Raw genomic sequence first — 17,040 nt, forward strand, 5'->3', positions numbered from 1 at the left:
AATGATTGAGTCAGAAAAACAGAAATATCTGTTGATTAAAAATGCCCAGTTTGCATGTTGATTTATTGCGCACACATACATGTTACATAGTGTGTATAAACTCTGTTACAAAGCAGCAGTAAACATAGAAGTCTGGAATTTGGCCAGACAGTCTCTGAGTTCATCAGTGGGGTTTGTTTTGTGAAAACACAGCTGGGGCTTTGTACTTGTGTGGGCAGTGCAAGCCTACTTGGAATCCACACAGGCGCTGTGATACACCCGTGTACACTGCAGTATACGTGTCTCACAGAAAAGAGGGCGATAGGCATCACATGTCAAAAATATGGGCTTTTAAGTGCATGTTTGTGTATTATTGTAATGTTCCGTGCTGCGTGTCGATGTGGGTGTGTGTTTATCTGAGTGATGCCTGCGCCGCGGGGCGAGAGCGAGAAGCGAGGGAGTGAGACGAGCTTGAACTCCACCTCAGACACCCTGCAGCTTCACACTGAGTGGGAGCATGTGGATGTGAGGGGACACACTTGTGAGGGCTTCTTTTATTTGAGTTGAAATTATTTTATTTCTTTCAGTGACAGTGTAAACAGCATCAGAAAAGCCTCTTCAGCCAGAGAGGTTCTCTTTTCCCGCACTATTTATTTCACACAGGAGCGGGTCATCTTCTTACGCAGGTGCATGGCTTGCACAGCTGGCATTAGAGGTTTGGCAACTTGCTAGCCCATAATTTTAACATTACCTTGTTGCAATGTTGGAAATCGTTATTAATTTAGTTTGTAAAACTTAGAATGAGTAAGCTAAGATATGTTATCCCTCCCTTGGCTTCAGTCTTGGTCAGACAGTTTTTTCCCTGAATTTCAAGAAGTTGCAGATCTATCCATGGCACCTTGTAGTTCAAGGACAACCCCCCCCCCCCCTAGGCTCACTGGGTAACTTTCTGCTCCACTGATCTGCACAGCACTACTCATCAAGCTTTCAGAATTAATTTAGTAAAAGGCGCTTTCTCATTGTGAGAGAGTGTTATACTATTTTTTCTGTATTTCTTAAAGAAGGCACTGTACAAACATTTGGTGCAGGTGCTTGTTTCTCCACACCACTTCACGGTTGACTCTCCTTCACCAGAGCCCAGCATGATGCTACATTTATTTTACTATAGGCTGGAGCTAAAAAGAAAGGGCTGGTCATCTTTAGACGGCTGTGTTTAGGTCACAGTACTGTAAGCAGTCAGTCATGTGTGCATCATCTGTAAAATGTTCTGTCTTGTATTGACAGTCTGACCAAACAGCTTCAGAGCAGTGCAGTGTTAGACAGGGAGCTTATGGTGATAAGCACAGAGGCATAATAGTATAGCCTATGGGTGCTTAGCTGTCAGATATAATACTTTATTTCACACATATAAGCTATATATATGTGGCGTTATTTATTTGGGGAACATCTGCTGAATCAATTCCCTAAATGTAGGCTTGTTTTCACCTTGTTCTACCCATAGACCATGTTGTTGATGTGAGCCAGCAGGTTGTTGATTGCAAATACTCCATAATTTCTGGCAACTGCAGTTATTAATTTCATTGTTTCTACCAAATCAGACCCAGTGAAAAAAGAGGAGGAGGCAGCGGAGGAGGACGATGAAGGAAATCCCACAGCCACAAAACTCTGACTCTGCAGCTGTCTGAAAGGTAGGGTGCTTTGAAAAAAAAAAAAAAAAAAAAAAAACCTTAACTGAGGAGCTGTTAGTCTAACACATCTTTTACTGTAAAATACAAAGAATACAGGGCCGTAGGCTTCACTGGAAATTTTGGGCCCCATGAAAGGACATCACATTGGGCCCCACCACAACAGACCAAGTCAACCTCACACAATTATCATAACCAAACCCCCTTTAAGCACTGAATAACAAACTTTGTGTAACACTGACATTTTGTGTGAAATAACAAAAAGAGAAAGAGTGGTATATCCTTCGTAACATCTGCTAACAAACAGCTGATATTGTATAGATCAGTGTGTGCACAGGGAGGACATGGAGAAATGCACACACTATTTTATTTGCCATAAAATAAACAATTTTGCACTTTCTAGAAGTATTGGCTTTGGGAGTGATGCCAGTGTTCTTTTGAAATGTGTGCCGAATATGACACGATAATTATACACTGTCAACCTATCAGCTGCAACTGACACCCTTCATTACATTTCAAACAGCACAGGGGGCGCTTTCTGACTATCACGGGAAGTCGACTTCATTTCTGAGTACTTAGAGAGGCAGAGAGGATTAAGAGGGTTTTGGAGGGTCTGTCACTGGCTAGCCTCAAGGTGAGTGACAAAATCACTACAACATCAGCATATTTCATTCTCTTTGTACCCAGCGGTAAGAGAGCCAGAGAGCCACTTTGTCAGGAGATCAGAACAGAGTTTTATTCAAATTAAAAATCGGGAGATATGCAGACATGGCCTCCCAAATTGTACTGTGGAAAAATCTGCTCAAGGAGAGCAGCTGTATGTTAACCAAGAATTCCTCAGGATGTTTTAAATAATGAAAGCTATTTTTCCTGCAGAAGAAATGTGTCTTGACAACATTTTACATCAACAGGATGTCAGGATTTTAATTTCGATTGTTACTTAGATTATGTAAACATAAAGTGAAAAATTATGATAAAGTGAAAATATCCTTGGAAAAACAAAGGCTTTTGTATATTTCGTACTTAATGTAGGGAAAGGTTCAGAGAGTTCATTGACTAATGTTGTATCCATCAGCAGTTGATGATTTCGTGAGGGATTTTAAAGATTTATTTTTGGGCTTTTTTGTGCCTTTAATGGAGAGATAGTACAGTCAGAAATCAGGGAGAGAGAGAGTGGGGAAAGACATGCGGGAAAGAAGCCACAGGTGGGATGTGAACCCGGGCGCCCCATCGTGAGGGATTTTAAAGAGGAAGTTTTGTGCAAGACTTTATATTTATGTTTTAGGACCCAAAACTATTCTGACAAATAATCTTTGTGGATTTATTATTAAGCTTTTAATAGTTGTGTTATAACATGAGCCTTAGCGGTAGATGACTAGTTCCCCCTGTTTCCATTTTGCAGGCTTTCTATTTGACTTACACACCTTAGAGAAGTAAAAAGTACTTATTGAAATCTTAGCAATAAACAGGTAAGTTTATATTAAAGTTTTTTCTGTCTTTTTTTCAGACCCTAATCATTTTAAAGAAAAATCAGATGGCCACTTTGAGCTCATGAAAGATTTTCCATTTAGGTTTTATTTAGCCCTATTTGCAAGGGGATAGTATTACCTAGGGAACTCTAGTAATTTGTAATAATTGCGGAGGATGTCTGTGTTTTTAACCCTGTGAAAATCAACCATACTTGTAAATTGTACTCATGATGAACAGCCATCAGCCAAACTGAATTCAGCTGGCTCATCTTACAGCACAGTATAGATATATACACAATAGTCATCGTTTGGTTGTTGATAGAAGTGTTAGGTGTACCAGATATGGACATTTTCTTCTTCTAATAAATGTCCGGCAGGTTATGATGCTGCACCAAGAGACAAAGTGGTTATTATGCAGTGCCTCAACGTTATCAGTCAGAAATGTCAGTCAATGGGAGTAAATCACTTTGCTTATCCCGTGCGAATGCGCCGCACCAAACACTGATGTTGGGGAGTAATTACCCACTAATCTTGTGAGAATATGGCTTTGACTTTGAATTAAAATATTTGATTGTAAATGTAATGCAGCTTTGAAGAGGACAGAATAAAATGCTGCTGGGAAGAAGAGTTTTCTTTTTCTCAGATCAGCCAGAGGAGTGACTTATTTTGTACTGACGTGGGGGGTTTTGGCTGGGGGGAGGTTATTGTGTCATTAGCCTCTTGACTGGTGACCCCTCCAGGAGTAATTGGCACCATGGCTTCACACTCAAAAAGACGACATCTCTGTTCCTCAGGCCCCTTCAGTTGATTGCGTATGTTGATTGATGCCATTGATCCGAGCAAAAGCACACCAGATAGCCTTTCTAACAGGATTGTGAAAAACAGAGAAGTGCTGTAATTGTATCAAGGTTTATGGCTTGACATGCTGAAAAGTCTTTGTTTTGAAGATCGTACAATGGAGGATGGTAAATAGGGTGAAATGGGAACAATTCTGGCAATTTTCAGTTTATTTTAAACAACAGATGTTTTCAGTTTGTGAAGACCTGAATTGTTGAAACTTTACAAAACAAAGCAACAAAGCACATACTTAGCTGATTAGCTGTTTAGCTAGTTCCACTGAATTCATATGGGTATAGTTCAACATAATTAGCTACATAGAAATTTGATATTACATAAACTGTGGTGGATCCAAAATACTTAAACAATATTTTAACAATATTAATAATCATTTTAAGCTATCTTGGGAAATACAGCTCTAAGTATCTGATAGCTGAAGAACGGACAAAATTGCTTTGTTCATGAAACTCGTCCAGTTGAAAATAAAACTGTTAAACACAACTGAAACATTAGAGTAATGATGCAGCACGATGTAACATGTCTCCATTTACAACACTTAGTTCAACTTTTAGTTTTCCCTCCAAATAATCCACTGAACTGTTAGCTTGCTGATAAATCTGACTATCAGAAACCTGTTAGTAGCAAAGGTTAGCTGCTTACTTGAAAGAAGCTAGCTATAGCCATTTAATCTAGCTAACTAACTATAGCTATCTAAAACAAAGGTTGATGGTCCTTGATGTGATGCAAAAGTTCCTCAAATTCAAAAGTCCAATTATATCATTATGAGTAAAGTCTATTTTTAACGCTAACATGTTCCGCATTGCATGCGGTGTGCATGCAAACTGGATCAGCTAGCAAGAAGACACGCTTTTAGGATTAAATACTATTTTTGGTCCTTTCCAATGATTTGAAAACCTGTGAAATCACTTTGACTTGGTCTGTCAGTAATGATGGTAGTGGTACTATTTTAGTTCTTGATGCTGTCAGAACACCTATCAGATTTCTCTCTGTCCCTGTTTGTTTCATTATTTGACAATTAATTAATGGCGTGGCAGTATCTGAGTCTACAGGGACTTGGGTTGGGAACTGGAGGGTCGCCGGTTCAAGTCAGAGTGCGGACCAACTTAGGTGCCAGGTAGTGTAGTGTAGTAGTCCCACTCTGACATCGCTACCTGTCCACAGGTCCAGGCCATGTGTGAGAAGCATGTCTAACTAACAAAGTGTAAACCATAATTACCCTCAGAGATAAATAAAGTATGTAAAATAAAATAAGAAAAATGAATGATGTCCTCAATGTTTGAGAACTCAACAATTACTTCTGACAGAAGATGTTTTTTGTCATAGAGTATTATCTACTAAAGAAAAGCTAAACTTTCCGAGTAAATCAGCTCCAGCTTAAAGTACTTCAAAGAATATTACAGTCAGCATTCTGTAAAACCAGCAGCAAGGAAACGTGATTCATGAAAGCTAAAAATGCTCTAACCAGCTTCTTCCTCCTGCACCTATACTCCCACAATTTTTTTTTAACCTAGATGTATTGTTATGTAGAAACATGCCGTGCTGACTTTCAGTAATTTTTCTGCATATTTCGTCTGTCTTGAGGTCAAACATGAGAGGATTAGCCAGCCTTTAATCCATGCAGGAGGTGTTGTGGCCTTGGGCGGCTTGAGTCCTCTCAGTTTAGTATGCATGCTGCCTGGTTTGAAGAAGTGGAGCACACCAGCGCTCTGGGGGGATTTTAAGCTAAATAAATAGACAAAATAAAAGAGCTGGAGTAAGAAACGGGTTTTATGGAGAAAGAGGTGATATTAGCTTTGTGATTGAGTGGGGAGAGTGGGACTCAGAGGGAGAGGGAATAGGCGCAAGTGTTGTGGCATTTTGTGGTGTGTCTGCTGCTCTTAATTATCATGTCCCCACGTGTGCAGTCTCCCATCCCAACTCGCCCACTTTCCTCATCTCCTTTTCAATTTTCTAATTGCTTGGTTTTAATTAAAGCCACACAGAAGTGACATTGAGTCAATTAAAAAGCCAAGAAATAGGCACGGATAGTCAAAGGCTGCATGTTTTGCAAGGGGATTTCTGTCAGAGAGCGATGTTTCGTCAAGACTGTCACACTTTAGGATGAGTCAACATGACGCCGCTGTCATGCGTGAATAAGTGATGGGAGCTATATCGTGCAGCCTCGTTATAGGCCCATGCTGTGGTGATGTGTAATACATACTTCTATTTACATACATGATATACTCATACAAAGAATACTTTTGTGAAGTAGCAAACACCTCTTTTTAATGTATTCTTCCCTGTTCAAGCTTTTTTCCTCATATTTTATTACTGTGATATCACCTTTGTGGTTGTGTTCCCTTTGTGTGTCATTTCCTCCCCTGCGAGTCCGAGCCAATTCCCCTCCCTCTTACTGCTCAATTACTGATGTGCTGTAGCCTCCTGCTCTCCCTCCCTCCGCTTCTCTCATTTTCTTAATGATACCACATTCCATGTTTTAGGACCTATTTCTGCTCATTCCATCTTTTAATTATGCAGCAGTGTTTTCTTTGGCAACTTAACAGCCTACCTATTTTTACACAGAGGATCCTCCTGCAGCTGAACTGGGTCCTGACTGTGCTGCTGATTGCTCCTACGTTTCCTCTGCAATGAAACAATTACAATGATGTCCCTGCCTTTGATGTGCTTTGCAAATAACTGGGTTGAATCAGATGAGAGTGTCTATGAGTCAGATCCTTATTTACCTAAAAGTTAAGGAAATCACACTGATCTGTGTAAAAGTCTTTATTTACAGTTTCATTAGTCAGATGCTTACCACTGATGTCCTCATTGAAGTAGACTACGTTATTAAGACTGTATTACAAAACAATAACAGATCTTTAGTCTTAGTGGGTCTAAAGAACGTGAGTTAATTAAAGGAAGAATGTGTGTTCAAGCACCAGCATGAAACCAAAACAAACTGCTTTTTGGCGACACCTCCGCTATTCTGAAGGCTCTGCTGTGGCCTGCATTGTTGTAAGCAAGAATGTCATGTCCTAAATTCTTTCAACATCTGGAGGGAAAAGTTTGACATGTCGGAAAAACAACCATTTCACGAGTAGTTAGGGCCCGAAGCACTGACAAGTGCGTAGGACCCTCTTGAAACCCAAGGAATTATTTGTATTATTACACTCACTTGTCTTGATTGAGAAGTACAGCCAAGAGATGTTTGGCTTACCTGAATAGCATACAGACAAAAATCTCCTCCCCATTTATTACAAGAAATTATTTGGCACGCTTTTATAAGCCAAAAATGTTCACTTTTACTTTCTGTTGAGGCACAAATCAAACAAATCAGATAAACATTCATGTGTAAGCTTTAGGTGCAGAAAAGCAGATTATGTTAGCTTTGCAGCTAAACATCTTGGGGTAAACTAGATATATTCATTCCAAAAAATCAACGATGTCTAAATAATTAATCTTAGCCTGGATTATTTAAATTTAATTTGAGTTATCTAAGGTGGCATACTTTATATAAATAATAATTAAGTAGAGAAACACCAGTAATAGAGAATTTGTTATTGGCAAACTCCAACTTTAGTGTTAAACATAAAGATTTGAGTAAACTGTAAACATGACCCACCTGCAGGACTCTGTCATTTGGGGGAGTTTGTGTTGTGGTGGTGGTGAAGGACACTCTGAGCAACTTGACGCAGTAGAAAAACACTTAACTTCCACTTCTGGGCCTTCACTGAAGACCGGGGCGGTGTCTGTTAAGTAATTCGGCTTCCTGAGACATCTTCATATCCAGTGCTCGCTTTCTAACACTGTCTTCTTGTTTTATAATCAGTCTTCTGATGCATGTAGACTCACAGTGGGCGTGAGCGCTGCCAACTGTAATCCCAGAGTGAAGTCATTATTTTGAGTGAATACTCTTTGAAGCTCTTACAACTTCATTCAGAGTAAATTTGTGTTTACTTGAGTTCATTTTTTGATTTTGCTGGACATAAAACACACAAAAAAAGTCCTCTAAAAAAAACCTGCTGAGAAAAACCACTACATGTCAAGGAATGGGCTTTTCTCCATTTGGTCAAAAATGAATTTACTCCAACAATTATTTTTTTAAAGAACTTCGGGGCTTATTAATAAATGCATCAATGTCCCTTTGCTGACAACAACACCTGTATGCCTGATTTTGCTGCTGTCTAGGCCTAGCTGTAGCTCCTCTCTACGTTCAGATAAGCTAAGGTAACTGTATCCTCTTTTTTGTAAACCAAGATTTTATTCATTGAATCTCAAGTAAAGCTTGTAAATTGACCTTGAAGACAAAAAAAGTTTCCTTTAATAAGCTACTGCCTCATTTATTCAAATAAATCTTGCTTCGTTGTGGACTGTTTCCAGCACCCAAAAAGAATAACAATTTACTTTTGCAGATACATAGTCGCTTTACAAAATGTCAACCACCGAACTGACCACTGATGGTTAAAAAAACTAGTGTTTACTCTTAATGAAGTTCTGTGCTCTTCCCATGTGACCCTTTTTCCTTCTTAACTCCAGAGATGGATGTTTGTGTGCATGTGAACAAGCTTATTAGACAGTCCACACCCCATCAGCTCCTGCAAATAGTAACAAATAGATGCAGGGATGCCTCATGTGTTTCCTGTGTATCATTTAACATCTCATTCAGCTCATTCAAACATGACAACGTGAAAAAAGGAAACTCATACTTAGCCGACTTCGCAGTTGATCATTATGGATGAGATTGTCATGGAGTCTGAAAAACTACACATACACTATTTATGAGGCCTTTGTTGCCATCAAAGCAAAAGATTAAGAGGAAGCGGAATGTGTGCATCCTCAACAAATAATTTGCAATATTTAGATTGTGGGTGCCAGCAAAAACAAATCATGTTCCAATGAAGTGTTACATAAATTAACATTTTATGTAACTTTATTTAAAAAACCCATAAAATGCTTCACCCTGGAAACAAATGAAGACTGATTTTTCGAGGCTTATGTAAAGGAAGGTGTGAGAGTACTTATTAGGTGGGTGTTAGAATGAGCCGGGAGGGGAATCTGTTGGTGGTGAGTGGATGAGCATCAAACACCAGATGCCAGACCTGCTATCAGTTTATATATAATTACACAGCACTCTCATCCATGCATATAACCATTCCCTTCTCTGCTCATTTATCATTTAACAGAATTTGGAGTGAAAAAAAAAAAAGTGTAATGGAACACTTACTTGTGGATCAATTTCTATCGAGTAAAGGGGAATTTAAAGAAGAGGAAATGGAATTTATGTTCTAAAGGCCCATTAATAATAATAATAGCCTGGAACATCTACAGATACCTGGTGACACTTTCATTAATTTCCTTAGTGCTTTTCAATGATTTATTGAACTGCAATATATCACACCATGGTCTGAATGTCATTTTTAAATTTTTCTTTTTCCCCCTGTTGGCTCTGAACTTGGTACCTTCTTTTTCTGCATGTTGTTTATTTTTGTTACATACTATTTATAGACACAAATGTTTACGTGGTAAAGTGTGCATTAATCCTACAAGTGTAGGGGAAGAGTGTTTCAGTTTGTTGGAAGCAGTTGTAGTTTAGCCGTTGTACCTTTTAGCCAGCACCAAAAAAAGGGGGTGCTGGCTAAACTACCCCCTGGGGTGGAGCATGCTTTTTTACTAGCTCCAAACAAGCCCATTTAATGCAGCACTTAACAGAACCAGACCAACAACGGTAGACATAAGAAGATATAGATTTTAATATCTTTATAAACATTTTTGTACTGTTGTTTTTCTGATGATAATTTACTGAACAATTGAGTTATGACAAATAAGGAAGATGAATAGGCATACAGTCGAACAGGTATGGAGGTGAAGAATTGTGCATTAACAAATAAAAACAGTTCTAAAAATATAACATGAAAAATACGTAAACAAAACAAATCACCAGAAAATCAAAAAAAGTCGAAAGACTCCTCCAGACAGGAGGAGCAGATAACCCTGTTATCATCATCAATGTCACTGATATTGTTTTTCTGATAGTTATACAGGAAATGATTAATATCAGCACAGCAAGAAGTCCTCATGTCTCCTTGTTACAGGTACTGTTCACATCATACAAACACCATCTTAGATTTCAGGGAGGCACAAAAGCTATTGAAGTAGGATGTTCCGTATTTGTCCATCTTTTAATCCACATTGTACGGCATCTTCTCATTACTTCACAAGCAGTTGTCTTGGTCTTGGATCCAACCATCCATGGGCGATCTCATCAGTTAATCGAGACAAGTAATTCCCTCAATGATCCCTGTTTCTCCATGCTCCATTCAATGTGTTCTTCTCTCCATCTTTTATTGATCACGTGAGTCAATTAAGGTACCCTCAGATTTTTTCTTAAGTCTTGTTGTCGTATTCCCTTGAAGTTCAGTGATTAAGAAAAGAAATGTGTTCCTCACATTCTCAATGAGGAATGGTTTGCCCTCACAGAGGAGGGGTCAGTTCAGCACAACCTCACCGAGAAACTGAGAAAGCCCCGTTTGACCCCGAACCTCTAAGGCTCCTGTTGGCCCTGCAGCATGGGGATCTGTCTCTAGGTCCATTTTGTGTCTTACAAAAAATCATATGAACAACATCTGACACAAGATATAGACAGACTCTTCAATATTCACAGCTTGATCTCCCAGAGACACATTATTTTCCAAGCAAATGAAATTGGGGCATGGCAGTTCTCGAAAATCTTGAAACAATTAGCAGCTTAATATTCAGTTGCACAGGAGGGGAGAAGTCATGTAAATGAACGGGAAGAAGATCCGTGTGTTTAAAGTGATACTAATGAGAAATATATAAATGGGCAGGAAGGGCGATACAATACCTGAAAAAGCTAATATTATGTGTAGAGAAGTTAGCATATGTGACTGCTTCATACAGTGTACACGCTAACTGGTTGCTCTGTTAATAGCTGTAAAACATAACTGGTTATAGATTTCTATTGGTTGTGAGAATGGCACATTCCTAAGTCTGAAAAAGACTGACGTTTCATTGCCATGCTAACACTTTACCTCTAAGCTTACGAAAAACATTCCTGAACTTGTGTTAGGAAATGATGCAACATAAAAATACATTATGCAGAATGGACAGTGTCATCAACTTTCCATTTATAACATTTGTATTACCAATTTTCAAACTCACAACTGAAAATTAAAGCTGAACAGAGCACCTAGCTTATCCGTCTCAGAGCTAACGAGCTAAGTTTTTCTCCTTTTGCTCAGTCAACTCCGTTTGGATGTTGGAGCTCTGGATGAGGGAAAAGATTAACAAACAAAGTAAACCCAGACAAATGATGAAATGAACTCATACTGGCATAAGTGGCAGTGCAAGCTTGGTCGACAATAACCTTTCTTTTATTCTCTGACTCTCAATCCTTTTAACTTTTGTGCTGCGAGTCTTTCTGTTTTAGATGTTTGATGCTTTGAAGCCCGTTTGAGTCTGAACAGTAAAGCTCCCTACACAACATTTACACATATAATCACACTCACACACACACATACATAAATGACACATAGGCCTTGTAGTGCAGGAGCAAGAGAGGGTCCCCAGGGGTTTGTCTTTTGTGATTAGCCAAATCCTCTGAAGGTCAGCGGAGAATGTTGTCAATATTTGTCGTTAAAAAGGCCACAAAAAGGGCAGGGATGTGTAGTAAGGACAGGGATAAGGTTGCCCTATTGTTGGCTTGCTGAACCCCACTAGGGGGGCGGACAGTGGTCCGGGGAGTGCACTTGTGCTTCCTCCGTGTGACGGTGCCATCTGGGGATGTGTGGTCATGTTTCCCCCCCTCTGTGAAATCTGGGGAGGAATCCTCCTTGTCTGCCATGACCTCCTTTGAGTGGTGAACCTCATTATCACCCTTCCCCTTGCTCCCTCTGGTACGAGGCTTTGTGCAGTTCCGAGGACGACCAGGCCTCGAGGGCTGGACTAGGTGGGTCTGCCCTCCAGAGCCCACCACTACACCACGATTCATGGAGGGATTCACCGTACCAGATAAATTGTTAGTCTGGGCTCTAGACTCAGAGTTAGGTACAGTTGGGGAACAGTTGGGAAAGTCCTCCTTTCGCAGCTCCTTGAGGTCTTTTCCATACATATCAGCTGGTGCCTGGCAACCCACAGAAGATGTTGAGCCTCGGAAACGTTTCAGCCATTCCCAAAGCGACAGGGCCTTGCAGTCGCATGACCAAGGGTTGTCATTGAGGCGCAGATATTCCAAGGCAGGCAGAGTCTCCAGGCACTGTCCGGACAGCTGTATCAGGGAGTTGTTGAACAGATAGAGGGTGGTGAGACGTTTGAGATCATGGAAGGCCAGGCGGTCAACCCACTCGATCTGGTTTTGATGAAGAAGCAGTCGGTCCAAAGCTCGAAGGCCCCTGAAGGTGTTCTGGTTAACACGCCACAGACGGTTTCCATGCAGGAACAGATGGCTCAGATTGTGGAGGTCCATAAATGTGTCATCCTGCAGGAACTTCAGATGATTATCCTGTGGAGATACAAAGAGAACCCAATCAAGATTATATGCAACTTGTTTCTACAGAGTAGAAATGGGTTTTTGTGAATCAGGGCATGTTCCAATGTGTGATCATCTGTTCAATTCAAAGTTCTCAGTGCATGAACACAACAGGCTGAGCCTTGTACTCCAGTGGGAGGCGAAGATGCACTGTCCATCTGACTTATTGCATGCCCTGCTGCTCTCTAAAATATAGCAAGGAGTGCTGAATGGATAATCAGGATACTAAACCATCTGAGCAGTGATGTGTGAAACAATTTCGGCTGAGACACCACTGATGAAAATGTTTGGTATAAGGTAAGGCTGTGTGCTGATGTACATGCAGCTGCCAGCTTGTCACTCAAAGCAAGGTGGCAGTGGAGACATTGATTGACCAGGCAGTAATTCTGCAGTGTAGTTGCAAATGTACGAGAGTTTGTAGAATGGTTTGTGTCAGAATACATTTGCATAGATAATTGCAAGTTCATTATTATCTAGTTTACCTGTAAGTAGAGATACTGCAGGTTTCTGAGGCCTTGGAAGATGTTATTAGGAAGTGAACTGAGCCCACATCGGTACAGGTGTAGCGCATTAAGCCGACTCAGCCCATGAAAGGTGTCTTCAGCCAGGGAACGCAGGTGGCGGTTGTCACCCAGATCCAGTTCCTCAAGCAGCATGAAGCCGTGGAATGTAGAGGGCTCGATGTACGTGATGTTATTAGAGTAGATCCAGAGAGTGACCGTGTTGGAACTGAAGTGACCCCGGAGTAAGCGATGGATTTTATTGTTCTGTAAGAAGATGCGTTCACTGTCAGGAGGAATGCCTTCAGGGACAGACAGGAAGTTGTGGGCTTGGCAGGAGACAGTGCTGGGTGCAGTGTAGCAGGTACAGTGACGGGGGCAAGACCAGGATAACTCGAGCCCACAGAGAACCAGCAGGAACTCCAGCCCGCAGCCTGTAGTTAGAACAAACACACACACACACACACACACATACATTCACAGGTTGAGCAAGAGAGAGAGAGAGAGAGAGAGAGAGAGAGAGAGAGAGAGAGAGAGAGAGAGAGAGAGTGGAAGGTTGAGAAAAAGATTACAGACACAAATCATCATCACACACACAAAGACAGGGAAACAGAAAAAGAAAAATGTATTGAGTGCAGGGTTCATTGAAACTGCAAATATAGATTTTCTTTTCTTCTTTTTATTTTAACACTTGAAAAGAAGGAATAACAGACTCTTGCAGCATTAGCAAGCTAACTTGCTTACACAAACTGCAAACATGCTAATGTTCAGCAACAATAATGGTTACCATGTTTGCAATCTTAGTATAGGATGCTGTTATTCTTACATTTGTATGCTTCTTTGAAGAGAAAAACACAGTTTCTGATGAAAATTAGGTTTGCAAAAGTCAAGCCCCTTGTTGAGGTGAATGACAACATCACCAAGGTTAGCTAGTTCCATAGAAATCCAAGTGATAGATAATATAATGGTACTCTAAACCACAAATACCAACTTCTAACAATCAATCACCCAGAAGTTGTTGATGGATTTTATCACGACGATTTCACGAGGTGATAGAAAACAGGTCCTTGGGCAGAAAACCAAAACGTGGCACAGTATCAACAAAGAACTGACTCACGTTTTCATCATGCACATAAATTTGGGTTTCATATAGGTCAAGAATATTTGGTGCTTAGCATTTTGTTTCCCCCAGGTTTATCCGTTAGGGGTGGTGGCCTGGTCCCCGGCTAACCTCACAGGGAGGAGCGAAGAATTCAGGGAGGAAACAATAAGATAAAAGACAGAAAATACGTTCATGATCTGTTGAAATAAAACGAGTGCACTTAAATGACATAAATAAAGTATTTATTCTTTTTGGGTAGTGAGAGGTCATGTTGGGGTGGTGAGCCACCATTCCAAATAAATGGTAGGGGAAACAGAGTTGTCCTTCTGATAAGTTTCAACTGTGCTACACATACTGTATGGAACTCCTCTGCCACAGTTTACTGCCTAAATCCACAGAATGTATTTAGGCCAACAATGAAGGTAATATTAAATACAGCTAACAATAACATCTGCTAAAGTGAGTCTCAAGACTGCTCCGTCAAGCTGATGAATCCCTAGTGCAATACTTGCCTGATTCAACACATATGCAGCTATTTCAGCTTCTGATATTCTCACACCTTTAGGACATGTGCTATTAAGAGCCAAATCCCTTCCCTGAGTCCATTCGCACTACTTTGCAGAGAGTGGAGGCTGTGATGGGTCTTTTTGTGTTGTTAAATGGGCCGTGGAATGCTTATTTAAACTTGTAGTAAGCTGCTCTGAGGCACTTTCTGATCGGTGACACGATTCCCCAGATCTTTGAGACGGGAAATGTGACTTATCCACAGTCTCATCTGAAAGGAGCGCAACTTACAGCCCTTCACGAGCGCTCCATCTGACAAACCCCTGGCTGTCTTTTGCTCAATTTATTATTCACAGCATGGCGAAGGCCTGATTCACTACCTTCAATCGATACGCCTCTGTTGCCTTTGAAATCGCCCCGTAATCCCGGGTCCTTTATGTTGGAAATTCAGGAGCTGCAGAATTACTCTCCACCAAGAGACGTATTTATCTAATATATTTTCTTGCCAAACTGTGGCTAAGCTGTGACATTCAGTGTCTGACTTCACTGACCTTTAGCTGTAATTCTCTGTGTCTAGTTGCAGAGCCCGAGCATGCATTGAGCGGTGTGTCACCTGAACAGGAGTGTGCTCTCTCGGGCACGGTCCTAATCCTATTTGATAAGCCCTGCCACTGGGCAACAATGGAACCACATGCATCCTCCCAAATCAGAAATATGCCCAATAAATGAGGCAATTCTTCACAGTTGAACACTGTCAAAGGGCTGAATGTGAATGTGTACTCATGTGTGCTGGTATGCAAGTAAATTTGTTGTGCTGGAGACCATGACATGTCATTGAAGCACTACAACAGGAATTTGCTTTATTTAGACTTTTCTTTCTAATGTCATGACCTGCTGATTTATTACTGGCAATGTCCACATTTCTTCACACCGTCATCACCAAACAAGATAGCTATTTGAGTGTTTTTTATCCAGGAAGCTGTTTTTCTAGTTTTATCTCCATTGTTCTCTCTACTCAACTTTTCCATGGGGAGGTGTTAGGCATGGCACCCACTTACTGACTAAATAGGTGAGAATGGTTTCCATTATTCTTATGAGAGATACATTTTCTACATTTATCAGACAAATAAGGAAGACATGATCCGCTGTTAGAGGAACATTTGCATCAAGCAGCAGCCAGCAAGTACTTAAGATGCAACTGCTAGTCATTCAGATATTTGATTGTTGTTGAAATCTTATTACACTACTGACCCTCAAAGAAAAAACATTTTCATAAAGCACATATAAAATACAACAAATTAAATCCCGGTGTTTCTCTTACATTTGTTCCGAGATAAAATGATTTAAGTCACGAGTAAGAATTCATTCTCAAGGTTCCATTATTCATAAAACTGATCCGCTGCTCACTCCAGTGATTATATTTTTCCCAGGCCTTAAAGTATTTCCATTAAAGCTTCACTTCATGCATGTCAATAGAATTACAGCAGCAGGTTTCTAACAGGAAAATTATCCGAGCAGGCGAGAGATAGACACTGATAAGTGTGATACGCAGGCAGAGCGCGGGAAGGAGAATGTAGATGCCGCCTAGATAGTGAGACAATTTGAATCAGTGATCTACTAATCACGTTGGACACATAAGGATGCGCCCCCTCTCCTCTCATTCTCCTCAGCTTGACAGGAAAAAGTAATAGATTCTTTACCCTGCTTAATCCACTCTCACAAAATGGCTGTTTTAGCTGCGTTGCCACGTTTGCTGAGAAAAACAGAAAGACAAAAAAACATGGGAGATGCTGGTTGGAATATCTTCCCTTTTCCCTCCCCTGTGAACAAAATCCTTTAACTGCATCCCTGATGAGGCTTTAGAAGATGTGAATATATGATGTGTTACACTCTTTAGATGCTCAAAGTCGCTTGTGCACTCTCTTCTACATGCAGATTGAGTGAAGAGGGAGAAGCAAACAGCGCTTGTCTTGTTTTTTTAGCCACGCTGAGGGCATGTGTGCCGTCTTTTGATGCTGGCAAAACATGCATTTCCACAGGAGACTTTAACACCTGCCAGCCAACTGATCCCAGCACCATGTGTGTTCACATTTCCGAACACTACTTAAAATACAGGTGTAAGTTGGAATGGATGTGAATTAACACTACACTTTGTCCCAGAAATATTTGAATCAATTTAGTTTACGTATATATAAATATACAACAACACACGCAACAACACTTGAAAACAAGTTTGAGAATGAATGAGACGGATCATGTCTTTTTGACAAGCATAAAAGGATGAATGAGGCTTGTTTACAGAGCTTTGAAAATGGCATCTTGTTTTCGACACTGAGGAAAAAAACAAGCATTGTGTGAGACTGCTGTCCTTAAGTGAAAAAGTTAGAAATTAATGTGTCATAACTGCATTGTGCGCTCA

The 17,040-nt window shown here is 40.5% G+C and overlaps 1 protein-coding gene across 1 annotated transcript in view; it reads right to left on the bottom strand.

Annotated features, from left to right (window-relative positions):
- Nucleotides 1-9,698: 9,698 nt before the first annotated feature.
- The window catches only part of rtn4rl1b (reticulon 4 receptor-like 1b), a 137,691-nt gene continuing 130,349 nt past the window's right edge, over nucleotides 9,699-17,040 (bottom strand). The window contains exons 2-3 of the mRNA XM_061046646.1: nucleotides 12,998-13,449; nucleotides 9,699-12,488 (exon numbers count right to left, since the gene is read on the bottom strand). Coding sequence (XP_060902629.1) covers nucleotides 11,595-12,488; nucleotides 12,998-13,449 — 1,346 coding nt within the window. The 3' untranslated portion in view covers nucleotides 9,699-11,594. The remainder of the gene's footprint in view (nucleotides 12,489-12,997; nucleotides 13,450-17,040) is intronic.

This window comes from Labrus mixtus, chromosome 9 (genome assembly GCF_963584025.1).
Source record: "Labrus mixtus chromosome 9, fLabMix1.1, whole genome shotgun sequence".
Lineage (NCBI taxonomy): Eukaryota > Metazoa > Chordata > Actinopteri > Labriformes > Labridae > Labrus > Labrus mixtus.